The 26,810-nt window shown below is 34.3% G+C and overlaps 1 protein-coding gene across 1 annotated transcript in view; it reads left to right on the top strand.

Annotated features, from left to right (window-relative positions):
- The window catches only part of Top2b (DNA topoisomerase II beta), a 61,298-nt gene that overhangs the window by 14,573 nt on the left and 19,915 nt on the right, over positions 1-26,810 (top strand). Inside the window, exons 2-23 of the mRNA XM_041662943.1 lie at positions 3,299-3,454; positions 4,803-4,893; positions 6,568-6,631; positions 9,317-9,462; positions 9,981-10,078; positions 10,697-10,909; positions 11,740-11,913; positions 14,063-14,164; positions 14,247-14,384; positions 16,088-16,226; positions 16,843-17,000; positions 17,136-17,261; positions 18,430-18,540; positions 18,634-18,739; positions 19,626-19,735; positions 20,035-20,127; positions 20,213-20,327; positions 21,901-22,022; positions 22,223-22,371; positions 22,880-23,111; positions 24,922-25,056; positions 26,150-26,350. Of these exons, the coding sequence (XP_041518877.1) occupies positions 3,299-3,454; positions 4,803-4,893; positions 6,568-6,631; positions 9,317-9,462; positions 9,981-10,078; positions 10,697-10,909; positions 11,740-11,913; positions 14,063-14,164; positions 14,247-14,384; positions 16,088-16,226; positions 16,843-17,000; positions 17,136-17,261; positions 18,430-18,540; positions 18,634-18,739; positions 19,626-19,735; positions 20,035-20,127; positions 20,213-20,327; positions 21,901-22,022; positions 22,223-22,371; positions 22,880-23,111; positions 24,922-25,056; positions 26,150-26,350 (2,979 nt within the window). The remainder of the gene's footprint in view (positions 1-3,298; positions 3,455-4,802; positions 4,894-6,567; positions 6,632-9,316; positions 9,463-9,980; positions 10,079-10,696; positions 10,910-11,739; positions 11,914-14,062; positions 14,165-14,246; positions 14,385-16,087; positions 16,227-16,842; positions 17,001-17,135; positions 17,262-18,429; positions 18,541-18,633; positions 18,740-19,625; positions 19,736-20,034; positions 20,128-20,212; positions 20,328-21,900; positions 22,023-22,222; positions 22,372-22,879; positions 23,112-24,921; positions 25,057-26,149; positions 26,351-26,810) is intronic.

Raw genomic sequence — 26,810 nt, 5'->3', positions numbered from 1 at the left:
CCTTTGAAATTTCTGTCTTTATATTTTCTATTTTTTCTTGAGGTTGACCAGGTCTGTTGCTGAGTATTTGTGTATTTTTAGTTACTGTATTTAGTTTCAGAAATAATGTTTGAGTCTTTTCATTGACTATCTCATTTTGCTTATCATTTTATTGACTTTTTTTGTTTAGCTGTGCATCTGTACAGGTTCCTTGAGCATTATCTTATTTCCCTTTCCTTTATCCTTTCTTTACCATTCTTTTTCTCCCCTCCTCTCTTCCTTCCCTCCTTCCCTCCTCCCCTCCCCTCCCATCCCCTCCCTTCCCTTTTCCTTCTTGAGACAGGATCTCTAGCCTAGTCTGACCTTTATTTGTAGCAGTCCTCCTGCCTTAACTTATCAAGTGCTAGGATTACTGATGGAAGCACCACATTTTTTTAAGGGGCAAGCTGTGGAGATTTAATTTGTCCCTTGAATGTCTTTTCTTTGTCTTTCCTTTTCTCAGGGGCTCTAGCATTTCGAAGCTCAGCTTCCTCTTCTTCAGGTTGTATTCTGGGTAGTTTCTCTAGCTAGTTAGTTCATCTAGAGAATCAGGGGACTTTGCAAACCTTTCCCAGGGATATGACCTCTGGGCTTGTTCACTGATGAGGTATGTCTAAATCTATATTTAGGGCAGTCTGTGGGTTGCCTCCTCTGCCCTCCTGGGTCATCCTGTACACATTGTAGTAAGCTATGGTACTAGAGCTCCACCTAATGTATATTCCTAGAACTACGGACTCTGGGTGCTGGACCAAATTATTTTGATTTCCTTTGTTCTCAGTAGCTCCTGATTTAGCAACTGTTCTTGCCTGTGCTTGCTTAGTTTCAAGCAAGATAGCAAATGGTCCCTCTGGTAGCACTTCTACTTTCCCTTTGGAGGTCCACTTAGGAAAAGAACTTGTATTTCCTCTCTGTTCTGCCTTGCTGAGGAAGGGTCGTGGCCTTGGATGAGGTTTTGTGTTCTCCTCAGGGAGTTTCTTAACAGTTTCTGGATTTCTTACAAGGATGAATGGTTCATATATTACAGTATAAACTCTGTTTCTGTGGGGAAAGGAGGTTTGGAGTTTCCTAATCTTCAGTCTTGTTGACTTTATGCTATGTGTTCTGATTTTCCAAGTGTTGTCTTTGCAAGAATGACAATGGGATATGGTAGATTCAGATCACTTCTTTTTCTCTTCTAGCCATTTTGGAGAAATGCCAACCATTTGTTAGAAAGGTGCAGGAATGTGGTTCAATTGTTGAAAATGGCATAAGGCAGGCCTTTATTCACATCTCCAGATTCAGTTCAGTTCAGTAAAAACTCCTAAGGTGAATTTTGAAATCTAAATTGGTAGACACTAACTTCCGATTGAGTTAATCCTGAAAATATTTTCTTTAGAATGATGTTTGTTTTAGAGAAGTAAACTTGATGGGAAAGATTTGTGTACTTGTTGTAAATCTGTAATCTTTATGTCAATAACCATATACTTTGACTATTCCTTCTAAGTTATTGGTTAAAAAAATCACCTTCCTTTCATTGGGTAGGTCTACCATTTTAAAGTACATAGACAAAGATTTTATTATGATTATTGTTCTAACTACTCCGAGAACCTTTGTTAGTTATTACTTCTCCCATTGCTGTGATAAAATACTTGATAAAGCAGCGTGAAGAAGAAAGGGTATATTTTGGTGTACAGTTAGAGGGTTTACTTGATTAGACCAATTTGTTTTATGCTGTAAAAAATGGATGAGAATGTTTGCAGGGGGACAGAATGGGGTTACTTTGGGCATGAGAGTGGCTCTAACTGTGGTACAAGGAACACAAGGGAGCTGGTCATGTTGCGTCTGCATCCGGCAGGCACAGAGATGAGTGCTGGTGTTCTCCTTGCTTTCTCCTTTTATTCTTTGTGTTTTATGCATACTGCTGACTTTCAGGGTAGTCTTTTTCCATCTTTGTTAAACTGTTTTTAAAACAGTTTCATAAATACACCCACAAGTTTTGTCTTCTAGGTTATTCTACATTCTATCAAATTGACAAATTTAACCAACGCAGTTCTCATTTTAAAAATAGGCTACTTCTATAAACATCACAATAGCAGAGAACATTATTACAAAATTAGGAACTGGTATTTTAAAAATATAGTTTATATTTCTGGTCAGCTATTTCATCATAAAACTCTGGACAGAAATAGAATATGAAAAGCATATGGAATAATTACTTTCATTTATACAAAGCTATTTTTAACTGAGCACTATTAATGGATAAACATATAAGTGAAAGATAATATGACTATAGTAAAAATCAGCAAAAGTAGTCGTACTTGAAGCATTATTAAATGCCTTTAGTATTATATAAAATTTAAGGCCTTGAAGTTGCAGTTGATATTTGAATTTCCTTGTTATTTTCTGTTTTATACACACACACACACACACACACACACACAAGTCTTATTTTTGTTTAGGTTACCCAAAAGGCGTGCATTTTGTTTTTAAACATATATGATGTCATTTTAAAGAAGTAATTTCAAACATAGTATTATATTTATGTTAAGAAACTGAAAATAACCATATTAATCCCTTTATTAGTGAGATGCTATATTAGTCAGCGTTATAGAATTTAGAAGGAAATGTTCTGTTACTGCGAGAAAGACAGGGGAGTCTTTCGATGTGGAAGTTTGATTTAGTTCTCTGCTGTTGTAGAAATGGTTACCATTACCATTACCTAGCTTTAGTTAGATCCTTGGACCTGGCAAAGGAATGAGTCAGTAGGCACCTCATTATTGGGTCACTCTGAGCTGAAACTGCCATGATCTACTAAGATGAGCAACTTGAGAACTTTATAAAAACCATGCTAGTCTTGGCTGTATTGTACTTATTTATTTTGTTCTTTTGAGACAGAGTTTCTCTGTGCAACAGCCCTGGCTGTCTTGGAACTCACTTTGTAGATCAGGCTGACCTTGAACTCCCAGAGATCCACCTGCCTCTTGTATTTATTAACTACATAGGCTGTTTTGGGCGATCCTCAGAGCCACTCAGATTTTATTAGGATTCTGTAGCCTGCCTGCAACCCGAATCCTTTGGGAAGTCTTGAGGAACACAAAACATTAACTTAATATCTTAGAGACATGGGGCCCTGTCTTACTAACTGATTATCGTAAGGCAGTCTGTATAGTAACAGTGATATTTAGGACATGAATTTCAGTGACTGAACGATGGGTGTCATGCTCCCATGCACGTTTTAGTTTGCCCTTGGTAGGGTATGTAGATTTGATATTTTGGTTAATTTTAGACTCTTTTTGATCAGAACAATGCTGCAAAAAAGGAAGAATTGGAAACAGCAAACAAAAATGATTCTTCAAAGAAGTTGTCTGTTGAGAGAGTGTACCAGAAGAAGACCCAACTTGAACATATTCTCCTCCGTCCTGATACATACATTGGATCCGTAGAACCATTGACCCAGGTAATTTCTTTCTAAAATTGATTGAGATTAGGGAATATGTATATCTTCTTTTTCAATGTTTCAATAAAATTGTGGTTATGTAGTTTTCAAGCCTGTGATTTTATGTCTCTTTGATCATGATTTAGAAGGGAGAGAGGAGCTAAGAATGTAACTCACAATGCACAGGGCCTTGGACCTGAAACTCATACCAGAAAATAAGCAAAACAAAATAAAATGAACTCTGAGAGATACCTAGGAGAAGTGGGAATCTATTCATTACATTATGGAGATAAGTACATCAGAATACAGAAGTGTAGAATAAAATGGTTCTATAAGAATATTTTTCATTTTGTGTTTTGAGACAGGGTTTCTCTGTGTTACTGCCCTCACTGTCCTGGAACTACTCTTAAACCAGACTGGCCCATACTCACAGATCCACCTGCCTCTGCCTCCCCAGTAATGGGATTAAAGGCATGTAATAACATGCCCAGCTACCATAAGAATTTTTTGAAAGTTCAATACAGTGTGTACCATGGTTTAATAGTGGTACCTTCTAGAATTGACTTATTTATGTTTACTGTAGGCTTGGTTTACCTATATTATTCTGTTTGATTGTAACAATTTTGAGAAGCCCGAAGTCAGACTTGTTATACTCTGTTTAGTCTACAGTATAAACATAAATCATGAAACAAAAATATAAAGTAAATAGATGTTTTTCATACTTTTGAACTTATGTAAGTACTGTCTCTAGTGGTTCTGAGTTTTGGACAGAAAAACAGAGAAATCTCTAGGCCTTAGGAATTGGATTTGGGGTCCCCATCTTCTGTAGAATGGTTAGAATTAGGACTGCTAACCTATGCTTTCTGAAACTGTCAAAGAAACTGAAATCAGAGGTGTTTTGTTTGGCATTGGGGATTGGATCCAGAGCCTTACACATGGCTACACACAAACTATTACTTAGCTATTATAAAGTTAAAACTGACTTTATATGTGAATGAAATACAAGCAATACAAAATGAATAAGTTTTCAGTTTTAGTTAAGTTCATTTTCACTACTAAACTTGACTCTATCTGGAGTTATACATGCTCCACTTTGAATGCCTGTTTTAAATAGGGAACATGACAATATGGATTTTTGTTCTCTTCTTTTGTTGAGATGGTTTCGCTTTGCAGTTCCGGCTAGCATTTAACTCACATGTAGCCCAGATTGGCCTCAAATTGTGACAGTTCTCTTTACTCAACTTCATATTAGTGTTGAGATTACAGACCTGAACTACTATACCTTGTTGACAATATGGATTTACCTTATGTAAATTGGAGTTAGGGATTTATGGAGTAAAACATATTTTGAATCATTCTCTTAACACAGTTGATGTGGGTGTATGATGAAGATGTAGGAATGAACTGCAGAGAGGTTACCTTTGTTCCAGGCTTATACAAGATCTTTGATGAAATTTTGGGTGAGTACTTCCTTAGGATGTAATACGTGTTTTCTATAATGACAGTGTATTGGCTCTATATATCTCAAGCAAATTTTGCAGCATAATTTAAAAAAGTATTTTGCTGTTTTTTGTATTTTATATATGTATGTTCTTTAGAAAATTGATGCCCCACTGTAATAGTTTTGTATTTCTTTGCTGGAAGCTTTTTGCTGCTGTTTGTTCTTGTGTGAACTAGAGTGTTGCATTTGTAGTCCTACAGAGAACTGTACTCTCGTGTGCCCTTATCTGGGCGCTTATTAACATGACGGTTACTTGGGGAACATGTTACATATGAGGACCACAGGGCTTATCTTGGCAGATTGTGTGAACTGGGGGTTGGACTTGTAAATTTAGTTTTTCAGGTATTTCTGTTGGGCAGCTTAGTTTAGTAACTTCCGTTCCCTTCCAAATCCTTGGATTAATACAATTAAAAGGAAGTAGCTATGCCTTAGTGACTTGGGTCGTATTTATACTTTGCAAAAGTGTTTAGCTTTGGACTTTATAGAAATTCTCTGCTCAACTCATTAATATAGCTTGAGGTTTCTTAGACTGTGGTTTTGTGGATCTCTGAACTTCTTCCTATAAGTCCTTGGGGAAAGTAACAGGGCAGACCCGATCATGCTTTGCATTCACACACTGGCCTCTAGCTGGATGCTGCTATTTTAGGTTTATTGCATGATCTTTTAATGTGGAAACTGAATGTCTGTGCTCATTTCTTTCTTTCTTTCTTTTTTTCATGTGGCAAAATCATCTTTATTTTATTTATTTTTTTGTGCATGTTTCTACCTCTGTTTAAGATATTTGTATATTGATACAATTTAGGATGTATTTATCATATTGCATTATATATTTCTACCTGTGATCAAGATATTTATCTATTGTTTACATTTTGAGGTCATTGTTATTTTTTACTGCACAGTTGTTTTAAAATTGTATAAGACTTCTTTTTTTTTTAAGATTTATTTATTATGTATACAGTGTTCTGCCTGCATATATGCCTGCAGGCCAGAAGAGGGCACCAGATCTCATTACAGATGGTTGTGAGCCACCATGTGGTTGCCAGAAATTGAACTCAGGACCTTAGGGAGAGCAGGCAGTGCTTTTAACCACTGAGCTATCTCTCCAGCCCCATAATTTCTTAAGATACTAATTTTATGAAGGAAAAAAATATAATTAGTTTAAGATTTAGAATTTTGAATCATAAGGTCATTAAAGAACTAGTTAGCCAGTTTAATCTGCATATAAATTAAGTAGTTTATTGAAGGAGATTAAGATAAAGCAACTAACTATATTTTGTCACCAAGATATAAAGTAAACGATATGTTTTACTTTTAAATTTGGATTAGGTCTTATATTTAGATGTTTTTGTTCTTTTTTATATTTGCAATCAATAAACATCCCCCCCCCGCCTTATATGTGTGTGGGGTGTTTTTGTGTGTGTGCACGCATGTGTTTGCTGTAACATAATAGTATTTGGAATTACTAAGTAAAACTTAGTTTTATTTAGAAAAATATTTTTGTAGTTGAAGTCAATAATTATCAACTGTCACTACTTGCAAATGCTATTATTAAATTGGGATGCAAATATAGTTGTATTTATAAGTTTATATAACCTGTGTGCCTTATTACTCATTGTGATGTTTAATCTTGTAGTCAATGCTGCTGACAATAAGCAGAGGGACAAGAACATGACCTGTATTAAGGTTTCTATTGATCCGTAAGTATATTCCAAGTTTGATTTCTTTTGTGCTAAGCTGTTTTATTCAGGTAATCCCCGACTTACCATCAACTGTGTATTATGCACAGCTCTAAGGCTTTGTTTCCCTGTTGTTTTGGACTTTATTATTTTGTTTCCTCTCTGTCCTTCATGCTCATTCCCTCATAAAGTATTTCCTTGACCAGTTAATTGTAATGAATAAGCACTATATTTTTTTCTGAAGAGAGCTAGTAGGGAGTGAGGCATAGTGAATGTTTAATTATCTGTAAACTTATGTAAAATTCAGAACTAAATGATTCAGGTGTAAAACTAAGGAAAAGGAGCTTTTTTAAAAAATATTTTGCTTATTTGTTTTAGTCTTTTGAGTTAGGTTCTGTCTGTAGGATAGTTCAGACAGGCCTCAAATTTATCATCTTTTTGCTTTAGAATGTGCTACTGTCCTCAATTCTTACATGGGTTTTTGATGGACATAGTTGCTATCATTTAGTTCTTATATATTAATTCTAGTTACTTAAAGTCAGCAGTGTTGTACTTAAAAAAATGCCTTTAGTAATCTCAACAAAGAGAAAAGAAGGGAGCTGTACAATAAATAACTCTGTAGACTAGTTAAGTGTGTGAGCAGTTTATTTACCAACTTACTATGTTTTCTGCAGAGAAATTGTCTTATAACAATTTTTACTAATTTTTATAAGATTATTTATTTTATATATATGAATACATCTTTATGCCAGAAGAGGGCATCAGATTCCACTACAGATGGTTGTGAGCCACCATGTGGTTTCTGGGTATTGAACTCAGGACCTCTGGCAGAGCAGCCAGTGCTCTTAACCTCTGAGCCGTCTTTCCAGTCTTGTTTTATTAATTTTTTAGTTAGGCACAAAATATTGGGTTTCACTGTGACATTTTTAATATATGTGTATCGTAACTTGTTCATTCTCACCTTCTGTCCTCTACTGTTCTGATTTTCTCTCTCCTCTTTTTCTTTCTTTGTGTGTAAGTATGTGTGGCATGTGTGTATGTGTGCTTAAATTTAGACTTTGCACATGACAGAAGACATACATTTGACATTTTATCTCCCCCCCCATTATTTGATGCTTAAAATGTTTTTCTTTTTAACTCCCTTATAATCCACAAATATTCTTGTGTAGACATGAGTGAGACATATGCATATATTTATTTGAATTTTTAGTGATAAATGTCAGATTTTATTTATCATCACCTTATTTTAATTACCTCTTGTAGAAAATTCTTAACTACTTCAAATAAAAAGGGTTAAGGGCATACTTTTCACTTGATTTTTATTTTGTTTATAAATCGTTGGTATGAGTTACACAGCCATTTCTCATTTAGCCTTTTTTCTAAATTCTGGATTTAGCATATATTTAAAGCTTGTAACAAGCATTTGTTACAAGTTGCAAAGTCTTATATATTTATTTTGTCCATAACATTTTGACTTTTATGAATTTTCTATTATTAGGTTATTTTTTAAACTACACATAACCATATAAAACTAATGCTTTTATTAAAGTGAATGTTTTTTCAGAGTTGCAATTTTGTTTAAGTTTCCAATTTAATAAGTCATAAAGCAGAATTCGAGGGAGGGAAATGTGCTGTTTATTAAGTGATTACATTTTTCGCATGCCTATCTTTGAGATTCTTTCATTTGTACTTAACATTTTTATATGGCACTTTTATTTTTGAACTTTCTTTTGTGCATATGTGCCTGTGAATGTCCTGTAGGAAGGAGAAAGTAATACTTACACTGTCCCACGTAGCTTTTCTTCTGGTTCCCCAAAGTATTCTGTGGTAGAAAGAATAAAATGTTGATTGTAAATGACATAGAAATGAATGAGCAGTAAGACATGTCCATGCCAATAGTGTGGCAGCTATTCTAGAAGTTAGAGAATTCAGTACAACCTACGGGAGAATTTAAAGCTTATTATATATTAGATGGCTAGTATTAAAATAATTCATTTGCCGACATCTGTCGGATTAAAAATCAAACAAATAGGATTAGGACTGTAGCTCAGTATAAGCTTAAAATGTGTGGATTCCGTGGGTTTGTACTCTAGCACCAGAACAAACATGTGGGGAGCGCATTCTGACTCTTCTTTCAAGCTGGCAATTCTTCCAGTCTTTGGAGCTGAAAGCCTAAAACACTTTCAAGTCGTACAGCATATGTGCTAAAATATACCTTTTTGTGAATTCAACTGTTTTCAGTAGAGGTACTATCAGTGTAAGTCCCATTTTGTAATCATATTAGGAAGTACCAAACTTAAAGTTTTTGAAATTATGATGATTGATGACAAATAATCATATTGATTATAAATGATATATGCTAAGCAGGCAAAAACAATTGAAAGTTTTTTTTAAAAGATCTGTAATTTTCCATTTTTGCACTGTTTACACCACACTTTTTTACATTGCCTTCCTTTACTCTTTTTTTGGAGATGGAGAAAGGCTTCTTCTAGGAAAGTTTTTGGTGTTATCTTGCAGATCTCACTGATTCTAACATTGGTTGTGTCTCTAGTACTGAAGTATATGTCCTCATCAATATAATGCCAGTGTTTTCTAGTTGATAGTGACTTACATCTTGGTTGTAACCAACTTTATTTTGTAGTTCAATGCTTTTTGTGAAAATTAACATTTGATTTTAAGTTCTAAATTTTGCTTATGTATTTACAGTGAATCTAATATTATAAGCATTTGGAATAATGGGAAAGGCATTCCAGTAGTAGAACACAAAGTAGAGAAAGTTTATGTTCCTGCTTTGATCTTTGGACAGCTTTTAACATCGAGTAATTATGATGATGATGAGAAAAAAGTTACAGGTAAAGTTTAAATGAAACTTTGATGATAAGTATCTTTTTCTTAACATACAGTTTCCAAATTCCCATTTCTTAAAGCGTCTCATATAAGGAAACCTGTGAAAAAGACTCAGGAATAAGGTACTTTGGAAATACACTGTTGCCTCAGTAGGTTGATAGCTGCTTTTAATTCCAAGGCTCCAAGAAGTGGATATAAATGAAGTGACTTTGTTAGAAGTTCAGATTTCATACTCACCTAGACTTACTTTATCAAAAGATTCTTATTTTCTTAAATTATGAGAGTAGAAAATCATGCCTTTAATGATACTATATTGTATGCTGTATAGTACCTATCGTATTACTAAATCCTAATATTTCTTTAGTATAAAAAACCATAAACATAGGACTTCCAGTCAGTAGTTAGAAAAAGTGACACAACAAATAGCGGTGTTTTCTGTTAGACTTGCGCTGTGATAGGTCAGTTAATAAATTTCCTTTAAAATAACATGAACTAAAATTTTTATATCTAACTTGTTTTACAGGGGGCCGTAATGGTTATGGTGCAAAACTTTGTAATATTTTTAGTACAAAGTTTACAGTAGAAACGGCTTGCAAAGAATACAAACATAGTTTTAAGCAGGTATGATAGTAATATGTCCATTTTCTCATTTCTTTAAAAATGTTTTATTGTTTTGCTTATATAATAGAAGTTTAAATATTTTTAAAAATTAAATTAAAAAATAAAAATTAGTTTGGTTTTTAAATGTATTAGTCAATCACCAAAGAGATACCAGAATTTCTAGATTTTATATAGCTTCTCTATCATTCTCTTAAGGCAGGGCGCTTTATTTAACAGATGTAACCACTTAAAGAATACTTGAGAAATTCCTTGCTGAGTTATGCTTCCTATTTAAGAAATGTTGGTAGGTTTTTGGAAAAGTATTTTGAATTTTACATAAACTAAAGTAATTTTATTAGATAAACATGTCTGTTTGCTTTTATAAAAGTCCATGGGGGCATATTGAATGTGGAAGATGCTTCAGTGCCTTTGTATAAAAGCTATGCAGTTTATTTTCATTGCCAACCTGGTATAAATATAACATTTACAATTTTTGACCTTAGTACTAAGCAGTTTCAAGGTGTTTTGTTGTTGTGAGGGTGGAAAATATAAATGTTGTAGTAAATTAGTGTTTTGTGAGCCAAGTCTGTGTTGTAAAAGTTGGACGCATTAAAGAAATATTTATATGTTCTCTTAAAGACATGGATGAATAATATGATGAAGACTTCTGAAGCCAAAATTAAACATTTTGATGGTGAAGATTATACATGTATAACATTCCAACCAGATCTATCCAAGTTTAAGATGGAAAAACTTGACAAAGACATTGTGGCCCTCATGACTAGAAGAGCATATGATTTGGCTGGTTCATGTAAAGGGGTCAAGGTCATGTTCAATGGAAAGAAGTTGCCTGTAAGTGTCTTCTGTAACGAAATTTAAGTGTTATTTTGTAGACTGCAGATAGTTATATCTTATTTTTCAAATCTTGTCTGATTGTTGATTTATGTAATCTATTAGCCGTCATCTTGCTAAGTAATTTCTATTTCTTGTATGTGTTCTTTCCTTCTGTCTGTCCTATGATCATTCAAAAAAAAGTCTATTTTAATAGATTTAATGATAATGTATAATTTAATACCTTTGAATTTTTTATTAATTTCCATAGGGTTTGAGGTAACATGTAATTTAATAATTCACATATAGCTAAAGACTTTATAAGTCTTTAACCTCAGGTCATCTCTTCCACTTCTTGTGTCCTTGAAACTAGACATTTCGTGTGTGTGTGTGTGTGTGTGTGTGTGTGTGTGTCTGCACATGTGCGTGTGTGTGCGCATACACCATTCTGTGAATTTGGAGGTCAGCGAATAATCTCAGCTTTTGACCTCACCTTCCAACTTGATTGAGACAAAGCCTCTTTGTTATTCGCATCACTGCTTTCTATAAGGACAGAGATGTCTTTTGCTTTAATTTTCCTCAAATCTTAACTTATACTGAAAGGTAATATTTGTCACATAAAATAATTAGTTTTATGAAAGACTTTATAATAACTTAATAACCATATTTTCTCAACTTCATCAGTATACACACAAATGAATGCTCTACAAGCGGGTCGAGAAGAGAGTGCATGATGACTTGTATCTTGGGTAAAAGCTGCTATAAATGAGAATAAAAGTAAGAGAAGTAACTAGTGGCATGTATTTATACTGTTGACCTGTGAGACTATTCATTGTTTTATAAATTAATAGGTAAATGGATTTCGCAGCTACGTAGACCTTTATGTGAAAGACAAATTGGATGAAACTGGGGTAGCCCTCAAAGTTATCCATGAACTTGCAAATGAAAGATGGGATGTTTGCCTCACCTTGAGTGAGAAAGGGTTCCAGCAGATCAGCTTTGTGAATAGTATTGCAACTACAAAAGTAAGTGCCAGGTTCTTGGTTTCCAAGTCATTGGTGAAACAGTACATTAAATAATGAAATAAAAGAAAATGTTGGCTTTGTTATGTTAAATTTGACTCATAAAAATTAAAGTTATTTTTATCAAATTTATGCAAAGTATTTAAATATACATTAAGAAGTTAATATGCTTAGTGCTTATTATTGAACATATTTTCTGAAATTTAAATTGACAAGATTTGTTATTTTGTATTCTGAATTGAGAGTATGATAGAGAATAATAGGAAATGAGCTTCTTGGGAGGTCAGCTTGTAGAACATGTTATTTGCTAGTCTGAGGAGCTTGAGCCCTCTTCTATAGGCTTTGGATTTCAAAATCAAATAAAATTCTTCTTACCTAAAAACATTTATTGTCTGTGGATGTAGCATAGTGGTAGAGTGCTTACCTAGCATGTTAGAGGCTCTGACTTTAATCCACAGCTCTGCAAAGAAAAAAAAATGAATGAATGACTAAGCTAAAGAGGTTACCACTGAGTAAAACACTCAGTCGTGCAAGCAAATACTGTAGGCTAGTTTAAAGCACTGATTTGTGACTCTTGTTTAAGTTTGACCTTTTAATGTTTTAATAGTTTCTTAAATAATTTAATATCACTTGTTTTGGTCAACACAGATTTAACCCAGTAATGATTTTATTCTGTTAGACAGTGATTTAAAACTTTATTTAAAAGTCCCCCTTCCTCCCCCATCACACAGGCTACAACTGTGTGGAGCACTAATGCCACTAGGGGCCTCTGTTTTTCCTAACTTTCTTTTCTACAAGTTATGGCATGTGACTTTGTTTCCTATCCTCAAATACTAGTATATCTCTATACTTCATTTCCAAGTTCTAAGGAGAGGGAATGGTGTTAAGCCAATTACCATCTTTCGGTCAGGATGTAATAGTTTTCCTAGAAGGACCACCCAGCTGGTAATTGCTAACATCTCATTGATTGGAACTGAGTCACATGGTTTCTGTGTCTTTTTAAAAACTAGGGTGAAATAGGATACTCTTGTGTACAACAAAAAACAGCCAAAAAGAAAACCATAAGCAGTGTCTTCAGAGATGTCCCAGGTCGAATATACCGTAGTGTTGGGGGACAGGATGGTATTCCTGAAGATTAGGAAGCTACATGGAGTTCTCTTTCCCTGTACCTTATCCTATATATGTTGTCCATTTGGTTTTTCATGAGTTCTGTCTCTGTTGTTGCTCAATATTTTTTTAAATCAAAAATATATTTTTTCTTTATATAATATATTCTGATTGCAGTTCCCCTCCCCACTTCCTAACTCCTCCCAGATCCTCTTATCTCCCCTCCCACCCTAATGTACATTTTTTTCTTTCTTATTAGAAAACAAACATCTAAATAATAATAATTATAATAAAATAAAAATAAACAAACTGGAATAGGACAAAACAAACAGAAGAAAAGGAGCCAAAGAAAGAGCAAAAGAAACATAGATGCAAAGACACACTCATTTGCACACATAGAAATCCCATAAAAACACAAAATTGGAGATCATAATATATATGCAAAAGGCCTATAAGATAAAAATAAGAAAGAAGAACCTTCAAAATGTCATTGAGTTTGTTTTGTGTTGATCATCTATTGTTAGGTATAGAGCTAAGAGTGGTTTATATACATAGTGAGACTCTTTTGGGGAAAACTGTCTTTTTATTAATAGTAGACAATAAAATATGTTCCTGAGTTTTATGAACCATCTTATTCAATTCTCAAACTCTGAGTGGAATACGGGATTCCCTAGTTTTACAGATGGATAGATAGCTCAGGGGAATCTGAAAGTCTGAGGCAGCCCTTGAGGGACTGAGCCATTCTTTAATCAATATGTGGTCTCTGTGCCAACTCTGAGTGATGCTAATTACATTGTTGTACATTCACTTGCTGCTCAGATAATCAGAGAACTGATTTTGAGTATTAGGAAATGCTCTAGATCTGGTGTTAGAGGAAAAGATTACAGAAGATAGTTTATTGACATTGTGACCTAAAATATCCTTTTAAATCCTCACTATCATTTTCAGACTCTTAGTCCTCAAGAAAACAGTTATACTGAGACTACTAAGTTGTTGGATCCTTTAGCTATAGAAAGTTTTGTATTCTGTGCTTTTCCCTCTGCAGGGTGGACGGCATGTGGATTACGTAGTAGATCAAGTTGTTGGTAAACTGATTGAAGTAGTTAAGAAAAAGAACAAAGCTGGTGTATCAGTGAAGCCATTTCAAGTAAGTGATGCTTTATGTGTTCCGTTGAGTTACCACATCATGCCTGTTTTGATATTGAACATTTTTGTTGTGTTTTTCACAGGTTAAAAACCATATATGGGTTTTTATTAATTGTCTTATTGAAAATCCAACCTTTGATTCTCAAACTAAGGAAAACATGACTCTGCAGCCCAAAAGTTTTGGGTCCAAATGCCAACTGTCAGAAAAGTTTTTTAAAGCAGTAAGTATTATTTTTCCAGAATTATTGAGAACAGAGCAAATAGGGTTTATTTATTTATTTTATTTGTAACCAAATTCTCTTTTATCATAGTAACTGTAGGTTACGCTTGCTTAAACTATGTGTTAATATACTTCATTCTGCTAATTTTAAAAGTGTAGACAACATTATTTCATTAAACTATTAATTGTTTTGTTGAGCACAAAAGTATGGAATTACATTGCTAAGTGTGTTAGCTTTATGTTGGCCATTGCAAAGGTCTGGTTTCCTATTGACAACTATGTAGAGCCTCCTAGTCTCCTGTTTTCATCGTCTACTCTTTTGTTCAGATTCTTCTACTGATACACACACACACACACACACACACACACGTTTGTATGCATGCCCTATATATCTATATAACGTATATACATATATCATATTTGTTATAGAGCTATACATATATCACATATGTAGATAATATCGTATATAAAATGTAGTATTTTCTACATTATTACAAATTGCGTTTGAATTTGTACATATTATTTTAGCTTGTTAAAATTTTTCTAAAATGTATAAGTAAATAACAAATCTTGGATTTGTAACTGGATTTTGTAGCCACTTTTGGTTCCTTGTAATCTGTTGTACACTACTCAGGATCTCATTTGACTCCCTTTTTAGTAGTACCACCAGTTAAAAGTATCTGGGAAGTGCCTTTGGCAGTGGGACTATAATCGTGCAATCAACTAGCTAAAGTCATCCTTATTGTAACCCCTCCCCATGTGCACCTTGGGAACTGTACAGTGTGGTGGGGAATAGAAAGAACAGTTACCATGGGGAATTGTGTTTGTTAAATCCCAATATTAGGTTTTCAAAGGTAGGATCTAAGAAATAAAGCACATTTTCTCATGAGAGTCCAGCTTTGAAGCCTGTAAAGCACTCATAATGAATTCCAAGCTCAGTTACACTGTAACTTTATGTTATCATAACAGTCACTTTTACGGAGAATTTGGTTGCAGATATTATATTATTTGAGTAGTCTAGATTTGGCACAGGTTGCTACTTTCTTTTCATTAAACTGGCTAGAAAACTATTTCATATGCCTGAAACTATATCACTAAGGGCAATTAATAGAAAAAAGGCTTTTAAGACTTGGAACTGAAGATGTTTAGCTCTTAAAAGAAACAGGTTATCATCATACACCAATTCATTGCAAATAATATACAGTGTGTTAGGTGAAGTCGTTAGTAGAACGAGGCCTGTGCATGAGTTTCCAAGTTATCCTAATGTCATTTTTATATCAGTATTTTTTTCTCATAGCATTTAGGATTTAATTGGCGGATATTGGAGATGTCAGTGTCTAAATTTGGCAATTAGTAAATTAATGGGTGGTTAAGCTTTTGTGATGTTAACTTGAAGTAAGAGCCTTACTACAAGAGCCTTCCATATTTTTCATGAAGTTTGCTATGACAGGATTTTTCTCATGTTGGTCTTTCAGTACAGTAGGTCATTGTTGCAGCCTGCGTTAGTTTTAGTAACTAGCTATAATAACATTCTACTGTCTTTGCATAAAATTTACTAGAATGTATTATTATTCTCATCATTATGATTTTGTCTTCAAACTGCCCGAATTCTAGCTGTCATAGGCAGTCCTATAAATTTTAGATGAACTTATGAATTTTCAGCTTATTTTTATACCACTGACCTTTGATTCATTTATTTTTAAGGCCTCTAATTGTGGCATTGTAGAAAGCATATTGAACTGGGTGAAATTTAAGGCTCAGACTCAGCTGAATAAGAAGTGTTCATCAGTAAAATACAGTAAAATCAAAGGTATTCCCAAGCTGGATGATGCCAATGATGCTGGTAAGAGTCAAACCAATTTTTAAAGATTTTAAGTTTAACCTTTAATTTATTCAGTTATTTTCTGTTTAGAGTGTAATTGAAATTGCTTCATATGGGGCTCGGGAGATGACTCAGTGGGTAAGAGTGCTAGCAGTGCAAGCATAAGAACCCAAGTTTGAATCCCCAACACCTATGTACAAATCTGGGCATGGTTGTGTGTGTCTTTACCCCGGCACTGTGGGACATTGGTATGGATGCAATTGATCCTGAGAGCTTGCTAGCCAGTCAGCCTAGCTGAAGTAGTGAGCTTCCCGTTCAGTGAAAGACTCTGTCTCAAGGTTATTAACAAGGTGAAGAGCAATAGAGGACAACAGCTATCTTCCTGCTCTGGCCTCACACGAGTACACATGACCACACAGACAGAGAGAAGAAAGGAAGGAAGGGATTGCATGTACTGTATATTACAATTTTAGGAGGTTGGGAATTCATTACAATGCATTTACAGTTTAATCTTCATTAAGCATAATATAAAGTGACTGTTAGTCTTCCATTATTGTGATAATTTTTTTCTGGCTACGTTTTTCTCATCAGTGAAATAAGGAACTTAAAATATATATTATTTAAAAATATTTTCCAGGTGGCAAACATTCCCTGGAGTGTACATTGATATTAACAGAGGGGGACTCTGCCAAATCGCTGGCTGTATCTGGATTAGGTGTGATCGGGAGGGACAGATACGGAGTCTTCCCACTCAGGGGTAAAATTCTCAATGTGCGAGAAGCGTCTCATAAGCAGGTTTGTATGCATCTCACAGGTATTTATGACATTTACACATATTTCTAAAACTGAATTTTCAAATGCAGATTCAGACTCACTTTTTAAGTACTATAGCAATTTAAAAATGCTTTCAATGTTTTCCCTTTTTTATAGATTATGGAAAATGCAGAAATAAACAATATTATTAAAATAGTTGGCTTACAATACAAGAAAAGTTATGATGATGCAGAATCTCTGAAAACCTTACGTTATGGAAAGATTATGATTATGACTGATCAGGTTGGTCTGTAAATTATTGCATGTTTACAGTTCATATCTCAAGATTGTTTTATATATGTATTTATGCATGTATACATGCATGCATGCTGGACCTGGGGCAAATGTTTTACTGCTGAGCTATATTCTTAACCCTTAGATTGTCTCTTGGTAATTGTCTCAGGAAATGGCATAGGTGAAAGTGATTGTGTGCTTCTAGAGGATATCTTATTGTATCAAAACATGCACATGAAGCTCATTTTTTTATTATTTAATTTGGGGGTAGGTATTAACATTATTGGTTATTTAAAAATGTTCTCAAAAGCAGCAGGTATGAAAAGAACAGGACTCAGTGTTACGTCACAGTGACTGAGCCCATGTGGAAATAGGAATGATGTGTTGGCATTTTTTTTTCTTTTTTTTTTTTTTTTCAAGACAGGGTTTCTCTGTGGTTTTGGAGCCTGTCCTGGAACTAGCTCTTGTAGACCAGGCTGGTCTTGAACTCACAGAGATCCGCCTGCCTCTGCCTCCCGAGTGTTGGGATTAAAGGCGTGCGCCACCACCGCCCGGCTCATGTGTTGGCATTTGTAAGTGAGGAACAGCGACTTAGGTGATGCTCACTATGGCAGAGTTGACCTAAGTGGGGATGCATAAAACCCAGGAGGACTTTAAAGTAGCAGCCATCAAGAAAGGACTACAGTATTGAATAGGAAGTGCTTCCTATGTAACCAACATTGTCTCTTAAAATGTAAAAGCATTTGTGGAGAATTCACAGAAAAGAACTGCTATATAATTTTAAGCAGATTTTTTCCAGCTCTCTTGTCATGAGAAGATAACTGTAATGTAAATACCCAATGGGTTTCCTTTTCTGTTGCACGTTGAAGTGGGGTTATAACCATGTTTGAATCTTTTTACCTTTAAACAGTCTATAATCTGGTACACTATACAATATATACATATATATATGTGTGTGTGTGTATATATATAATGTAAGGACAGGTATTTAGTATATTGTTAGCTATACTTGTATTTTAAGTGACAGTTCCTTTATAGTCATCTAATCTATACTATTTTATAAGATGCTTATCTATAATTTGAGTGTAATTTTGTCTTGGTTTCACTCATACATTTTAAATTTTATTAAAATTACTTAATATTTTATAAAATTATGGGACTTTTTACTTTTCTTTAGGATCAAGATGGTTCTCACATCAAAGGCCTTCTAATCAATTTTATTCATCACAATTGGCCATCACTCTTGAAGCATGGTTTTCTTGAAGAATTCATTACTCCCATTGTAAAGGTATTGCTTGCATTGTTTTAATTTTGCACTTTTTTTTAAGTATTAGCAGAAGAACTAATTTCTTTTTCTTTTCTTTTTAAAAATTAATTTAAGGCAAGCAAAAATAAGCAGGAACTTTCCTTTTATAGTATTCCTGAATTTGATGAATGGAAAAAACATATAGAAAACCAGAAAGCCTGGAAAATAAAATACTACAAAGGTTTGTATTTTAATTTTTAAGTTTTATGAAATGACTGCTTATATAATCTATTTTTATGAGAGGATTAAAAATATCTCGAAAGTTTGTCTTTTAGATTTTAAAAAGAGCAGTCTGCTTACTAAATTTTTTTCATAGAAAAATTCTATAAGAAAAATTGAATTAATAATAATAATAATGTTATAGAATTTTCCCTTAGGACTTAAGTTTTATCACATGCGTGCATGCTCATACACACACACACACACACACACACACACACAAATTGTGTTAGAACTGCTTATGCATTTTAACAATCGCCATTTTCATGACCATTTAGCCTTTTTTAGTACCCCAGGTTAATTTGAAATTACTTCTAGACACTACAGCATTTCAACTGTCACTATTTAATATGCATCTAAACAAGTATCCATATTCTCCTTTAATATATTTAAAAATCCAAACAACATTAAAATTCCTCATGATTACATTAATATATGGTTTATTTAAAATTCTAAGTCAAGATCCGAAAAGTTAGCATATGGTTTATGGGTCTCTTAAATCTCTGAATGTAATCTTTTCATATATCATTACTGTTTCCGTTTTCATATTTTCTCATTTTAATTCATTAGGGAATTTTGCTCATCGTGCTCCTTTAGCTTCAAGTTCCTTTCTGCTTATTTTCTATTTTTTGATTTTTAATCAGAATGTGATCATATTTGAGTTAGAGTCGCTTGACAGAAAAAATATTAATTTTTAGCTTTATTTAAGTCAGGAGGCCTATATTTGGTTTGTCTGTCTTAAGTTTGATCAATTAGTACCAATTTAATGACTTTCTCTATAAGCTTTCATTTGATGGTTTTAAATAGTCATTTCTACTTGTGACCCTGTTTTATATGAAATCATACAGGATTGGGTACCAGTACAGCTAAAGAAGCAAAGGAATATTTTGCTGATATGGAAAGGCATCGTATTTTGTTTAGATATGCTGGCCCTGAAGATGATGCTGCCATTACCTTGGTAAGTGTGCTGTTCATTAAGGAAAATTTTCTTTAGCCACTCCCTGCTTGCTGTACATTTCCTCCCAGAGCTAGTTTTGTGTGGTAAGTCTTTCTTGATAGTACCTAAAGTTGTAAAATTTATTTATTTATTTCTTCTTGGTTTTGTTATTTCTTTAATAAAAAGATGCAACTCAAATAAAATTTTGATTAAAAATTAGGAAAAGCACTTTAGTTTCCCAGAATTATTTACCATTTATAAATTAAGATTTATAATAAAACTGATTTTAATATGTGACATTATTACTTGGACTTCTTTAGGCATTCAGTAAGAAGAAGATTGATGACAGGAAAGAATGGTTAACAAACTTTATGGAGGATCGGAGACAGCGTAGGTTACATGGCCTACCAGAGGTTAGTCATGAAGGTGATCTGGGGGAGGGGTGAGACTAAAATTCATGCAGTAAGAGTGACAATATTGCTGTGACTTTTCTCCTAGCAATTTTTGTATGGTACGGCAACAAAGCACTTGACGTACAATGACTTCATCAACAAGGAATTGATTCTCTTCTCAAACTCAGACAATGAGAGATCTATACCGTCTCTTGTGGATGGTAAGTAATCTGTAAAAGTCTTTCTTATCCTTGCATGCTCTGTATGGTTTAAATTCATGTACATTAGGCCACTGTTATGGTCCACTTTAAATTCTTATTTAAAATACCGAAATCTATGGTTCATTTAAAATTCTTACTTGAAATCTTACAAAACATGAAGATTTGATTCAAAAGAGCTTAAAAATTTTGCAGTAGATAAGTTGTGGGAGGGCTGAAGTCTTTACTCTTCCTTTGAAATTTTCAGGGAAATTAAGGCCAGTCTTTAAAGCTCCTTATGCTTTTGTGGAGTAATTTCTAAAATTGAAATTTTAAAACTTAAGAAATATAGAATTTTGTCTAAAAACTTATCGGAGAATAAGCTTTTTAAATATCTTTTTATATCTTTATATCTTATTAACAAAATCTAAATATTTAATTTCACTTAAAAAATCTAGAAACTTTCTGGCCAGGCGGTGGTGGCACACACCTTTAATCCCAGCACTCAGGAAGCAGAGACAGGCGAATCTCTGTGAGTTCAAGGTCAGCTTGATCTATAGAGCAAGTTCTAGGACAGGCTCCAAAGCTACAGAGAAACACTGTGTGGGGGAGGGGGAATTGGAAACTTTCTAGTAACTGATTTTCCTACTTGAAAAGCCAGGCTCAATTATATGTCATAGCAAATTTGTTCATCTTTGTGTTGCTTGATTTTTCATTTAATAGTTTTGTCCATCAATCATGTCTAGCCTGAGATTGTCTCCTTTCTATGAATATTCATTCTGTCTAAATTGGTATTAGATGCCTGAACTTCTTTGTCACTTCTTATGTTCCTCTTATTATCTGTGCTAATATTATTTCCTCAGTTAATCATGAAATTTTCAAAGAAATAGCCATACTTTTTCTTCTTATTTCTTCCATGCTCTGGCATCATAACGGTAGATGCAGTAGTCAGCATATATGGATAAGGTTATTGCTGTATCTATTGGTCTCCAGCAAGGAGGAGAAGGAGGCCCTTAATCTCACATAATCTTATGACTATGGTTATTATTTCAGTTACTTTCTGGACACTGAGACTAGTTTAGTAATTTGCTCATTCACATGGTATGAATATCCAGATTACCAAGATTCTAAAGACTATGTTCTTAATTACTTCAGTAAACATTTGTAAGAGTTTTTCTGATGGTGGATGTGCTAATAGACATCATCAATTTGTTTGCTTGCTAATACTTAGGTGACAGCTGGCACTGGGTCACATGAAATAGACACCCATAGGGAAGAAGTATGATATCTCTGAAAATTTCTTTAAGTACAGAACTTGTTGTTTTCTGGAATTGCAAATGTCTTCCTTTTTTTTTCCCAAACCTATAGTGTTGACACTAAAATAGTTGTTATTATGAGGTATCTTATTTGTAACATATAAAAATGACAGAAAAGAGTGGTTAACAAACTTTATGAAAGATCAGAGACAATGTAGGTTTCATGTCCTACGAGAGGTTACTCATGAAGGTGATCTGGGAAAAGGAGTTGAGACTGAGATTCATGCAGTGACAATATTTTAAAAGTATTTTTAAAGGAGGGTTGCTCTTTTTAAAAATAGGCTTCAAACCAGGCCAGCGAAAAGTTTTGTTTACCTGTTTCAAGAGGAATGATAAACGTGAAGTCAAAGTTGCCCAGCTGGCTGGATCTGTTGCTGAAATGTCTGCTTATCATCATGGAGAAGTAAGCATTGAGAATGGAGTCAACTGAGAACAGTAATTATTGGGATACTAAATGATAGTTATTCATAATAGAGTATGTTTTTTAAATGAGGTCTTTGAAAATATAATAGAATTGAGAGTTTAGATTTTAATACAGATTGAGGCATAGTTCCAAAAAACTTAGGCTATTAATCATAAATTCTGTCTTTTTCCATTTTGTAGCAAGCATTGATGATGACTATTGTGAATTTGGCTCAGAATTTTGTGGGCAGTAACAACATTAACTTGCTTCAGCCCATTGGTCAGTTTGGAACTCGGCTTCATGGTGGCAAAGATGCTGCAAGCCCTCGTTATATTTTCACAATGTTAAGGTAAATAGTTTGCTAACTTACTGACATAATGTTTAATTTGAAATTTGTTGTAGCAAGCAAAACTTCAGTAGAATTAAAGCAGTGGAGAGAAGATTATTTACTTACTTTTCTCAGGGTGAGTACTTTAAATTATTTGGTACAAGTCTTTTGACCTTAATTTTTATGCATTCTTGGTAAAAATCAGTCCTAATAAATTTATACTTTTTTTCCTGCACTTAATTTTATTCTTTAGACCAAAAATTGGTTAGGTATTTTATTCAGTATAATTGGAACTTCTTACAAAGTTATTTACCAATATAAAGAATTTAAGAAAGTAATTGAAAAATGACTGTTATACTGGATTATGCTTGGGAAAATATGCCTTTTGTACTAATGTTAGGTGAATTTTATTATAACATGTAGTAAAAAACTATTAAAAATGTATTCTTTTCAGAGAGTTTTCTTAAAATGTCAAATTCTTATGAAGTTTCACTTCTCGGAGCAATATTGTCCTATTTCCTTTTGTTAGCTCTCTGGCAAGACTGCTTTTTCCGGCCGTGGATGATAACTTACTTAAGTTCCTTTATGATGATAATCAGCGTGTGGAGCCCGAGTGGTACATCCCCATAATCCCTATGGTTTTGATTAATGGTGCTGAGGGCATTGGGACTGGATGGGCTTGTAAACTGCCCAACTATGATGCTAGAGAAATTGTGAACAATGTCAGACGGATGCTAGAGGGTTTGGACCCTCATCCCATGGTAAGTTTTTATGGCCAGTGTTGTTTACTTAAATAATAATGGATAAAGGAAAACTTTTAGAAAAATAATGGAATCTTTTAATTTTAGAACCATTGTAGACAGGATCCTATTAGGATATAAATTTATATTTTCTTACATGAAAGATGAATGAATGTGAAGATAAGTTTTATGGAGAGAAACTCTTTATTTGAAAATTTAAAATACCTTGTACTTCAGGCTTCAAAATCTCTAAACTTCAGAGAATGGCTTCTTGTTACACTCGTATGTAGCTTTGTTTTTGTCCTTAAAGTATTAAGGCCATGAGAATTGTCCTTATAATGACATATAGGTTATATACACGCAGGTATATTGCAGAAGAGGGCATTGAGTGCTTTCCCCTGTCACTCTTACTGCTTTGAGACCAGGTGTCTCACTGAACTGGAAGCTGGCCATTTTAGCTAGGCTGGCTAACCAGTGAGCTCCTGGTATCTACCTGCTTCTGCCTCTCTGTCCTGGGGTCACTGATATATGTAGCCATGCTTTGCTTTTTGTGTGGATACTGGGGATGTGAACTTAGGTTCTGTATGCACCTACACCGAACATTCTTTCTTACTCTGATCCCAAGCTCCAAATTACTTTCTATGATAGTATTTTATTTAAACTGTTGTAGATGGATTCAAGGATGATGAACTAGTGTATTCTATCAGTACATGCCTTCTCTGCCTATATCATGGCTCTGAGCTAAGAGGTGAGTTTAAGAGTTAGGGTCTTGGTTTTCTAAAGTTAATGACTTGTCAGGAGAAGATATTAGAGCTTGACATTTATAGTAATCATTCAATATGCACAGAGCATCTCCTGCTGTATGTTAGACTTTTTAGTGACAGCAGCAGGTATGGATGACCTCTTCTAATGGTGATCTGGTTGAGGGTGAGTAAATTATATTGGTGATTTAAATGGGGAGCTGAGTGTGTGACAGAGCTAGTAGATAGTTCCTTTTTTGTTGTTCCCATAATGAAATACCTAAGACAGGCTACTTTGTTTTGAGGGAAAGGGGCTTATTTTACTTCATAATTCTGGAGTTTCAGGGCCTAGAGGCCTTATCTAGTGATGACTTTCATGTTTGGCAGAGCCCTCTAGCAATACAAGGCCTCATATGATGAGAAATGTCTGTGTGTGTATATGTGTGTAGTGTACATGTGTGTGTACACATACAACTGTCTTTCTGACCTCACTCCTTGAATAGTTATTCAGATTCAGTAGTAATAGGATTCATTCATGGGATTCCACCCTAATGACCTTGCTTAATCCTCACCATTTCTTCAAAGCCTTACTTTTAAAAACCACAGTTAGATTTCTTACAATGGTAATTATATTTTCACATGAAACCTTGGGAGGATAGATAGAATAAATTTTCAAAATCTTCAAGCAGAGCATGGGAGAAAAGTAGTTCTGCAGAGAAAAATCATTAGATAAAAATTATAAAGTTCAGTTGTATCCAAATTACAAGACATTCAATGTGAAGCAAAGGGCGTTTGAATTGAAAGAATATTAAGCTAATTGTAGAAGGAATTTGGGCAATAGACTGAAAAAGTGCACTGCTCTAGGAAGATTGTGAATGCTGGGAAGATTAGGTGGTGTTCAGACTGTGTTAGCAGAAGCTACGAGTTCCATACCAAGGAACTTAGTGAGCACCGAATGAGGATGGGAAGCTTAGTTTCAGTCACGTGACCTGCCATGTAAGTAGACCATGTGCTAAGGCTGCTTACAGGTGGGTGGTGCTGGCACTCAAGAACAAAAGTCAAACTTTTAAATTATTTTTGTCTCCTTGCAGCTTCCAAACTATAAAAACTTTAAAGGCACCATCCAGGAACTTGGTCAGAACCAGTATGCTGTCAGTGGTGAGATATTTGTGGTGGATAGAAACACAGTAGAGATTACAGAACTTCCTGTTAGAACTTGGACCCAGGTCAGTATAACCATGTGAGAAGGGCATTGCTTTATTCTTTGTGGCACAAGTAACCCACCTAATTGTTTGTTCTGTGTCTGCTTAGGATTTGATTTGGTATTTATTTTTTACCTTTGTGTTTGAATTTTGTGTTTTGAATTTTCAAGTTTTTAAGTATATATAAAAAATAGTATGTTTTACATTAGGTCAGCAGTTCTCAACCTGTGGGTCGTGTGACCCCTTTGATGGTCAAACTACCCATTCACTGAGGTTGCTTAAGACCATTGGAAAACACAGATATTTATGTTACGATTCATAACTGTAGCAAGATTACAGTTATAAAGTAGTGACAAAATAATTTTATGGTTGGGGGGCTATCACAATGTGAGGAACTATATTGAAGGGTTGCAGCATTAGGGAGGTTGAGAACCACTGATTTAGGTGGTGCTTGCTTTCTTTTATTCATTTTTAAAAAAGAGATTGTATGTTTGTGTTTGTTTTAAAACAAAAAACATGGAATGAGAAATATTGTGGGCCTGTATAAATATGCTCAGTAAATTCAGGTCAGTATTAGTTGCTTTAAATCTAAGTGGGTTGCATGCCACTCTGCTAGTCTAGCAAATGTCACCCACTTATAGACTTTATGGGTCTTTGGGATTTACGTGGACCAGAACCAGAACCAAGGCATGTGCTACCACTCCTGGCTTTTTTAAATTCAATATCTAAATTTTAATAAATTATGTGTATGTATATTTGTGCATCATACACGTGGGTACTCATGGAAACCAGAGGAGGCCATTGGATCCCTTGAAGCTAGATTATAGGTGGTTGTGAGCTGCTTAACATGGGTGCTAAGTACCAAAGTCAGGTCCTTTCGAACAATATTATGTGATAAGCCATCTTGACATCCCTTCAGATAGATTTTGAGTTTATCTTCTCTCCTCAGCACCACGCAATCCTCACATGTCGCCTTTGCAGTGATGAGCAGAAACAACAAAGACATCAGTATCCTCTTTGCCTCCATTGGAATTGAGGATTTTTAAAAGATTACATAATTAATGAGAACATGATAGTGTGTTGTAAAAATATTATTGTCTTTTTAAATGTTTTGTAGGTATACAAGGAGCAGGTCCTGGAACCTATGCTTAATGGAACAGATAAAACACCAGCTCTAATTTCTGATTACAAAGAATATCATACTGATACAACTGTGAAATTTGTGGTAAAAATGACGGAAGAGAAACTTGCACAAGCAGAAGCTGCTGGACTGCATAAAGTTTTTAAACTTCAGACTACTCTGACTTGTAATTCCATGGTACTATATTAGTTAATCTTTTTTTTTTTTGAGGTTGGATATTTATTTAGTAGTTATGGAAGGGAAGGGAGAAGGGAAGAAGAACAGAGAGAGAGAGAGAGAGAGAGAGAGAGAGAGAGAGAGACCGACCGACCCAAGCTGCCTCTCTGAGGAATGCATGGCTTGATTTTGTTCCTCTGGGTGCTGGGTACAAAGCTTAGGTCTTCCTCAAGTACTTTTACCCACTGAACCATCGCTCTAGCCCACTAAGAAACCTTTTAATAAATAGTTTATCTATCAAAATTATTATGATTTTAAACTCTGCCATAGTCTTGATAATTGTTTTTATTAAATTCTTGCCATTAAAGGAATATTTTATAGAAATGTTCTTAATCTTGGTTTGTTTTAATGGGATTCACAGGTGATTTATGTCATATTAGACTTATTTTAAGTACTATAGATATTATATAAATTAAAATAC

This window comes from Microtus oregoni, unplaced genomic scaffold (assembly GCF_018167655.1).
Source record: "Microtus oregoni isolate MIOR12 unplaced genomic scaffold, Mior012 000013F_ref0000133, whole genome shotgun sequence".
NCBI classification, from domain to species: domain Eukaryota; kingdom Metazoa; phylum Chordata; class Mammalia; order Rodentia; family Cricetidae; genus Microtus; species Microtus oregoni.
The sequence above is the reverse complement of the archived record's forward strand: the minus strand, read 5'-3'. Positions and strand labels throughout refer to the sequence as shown.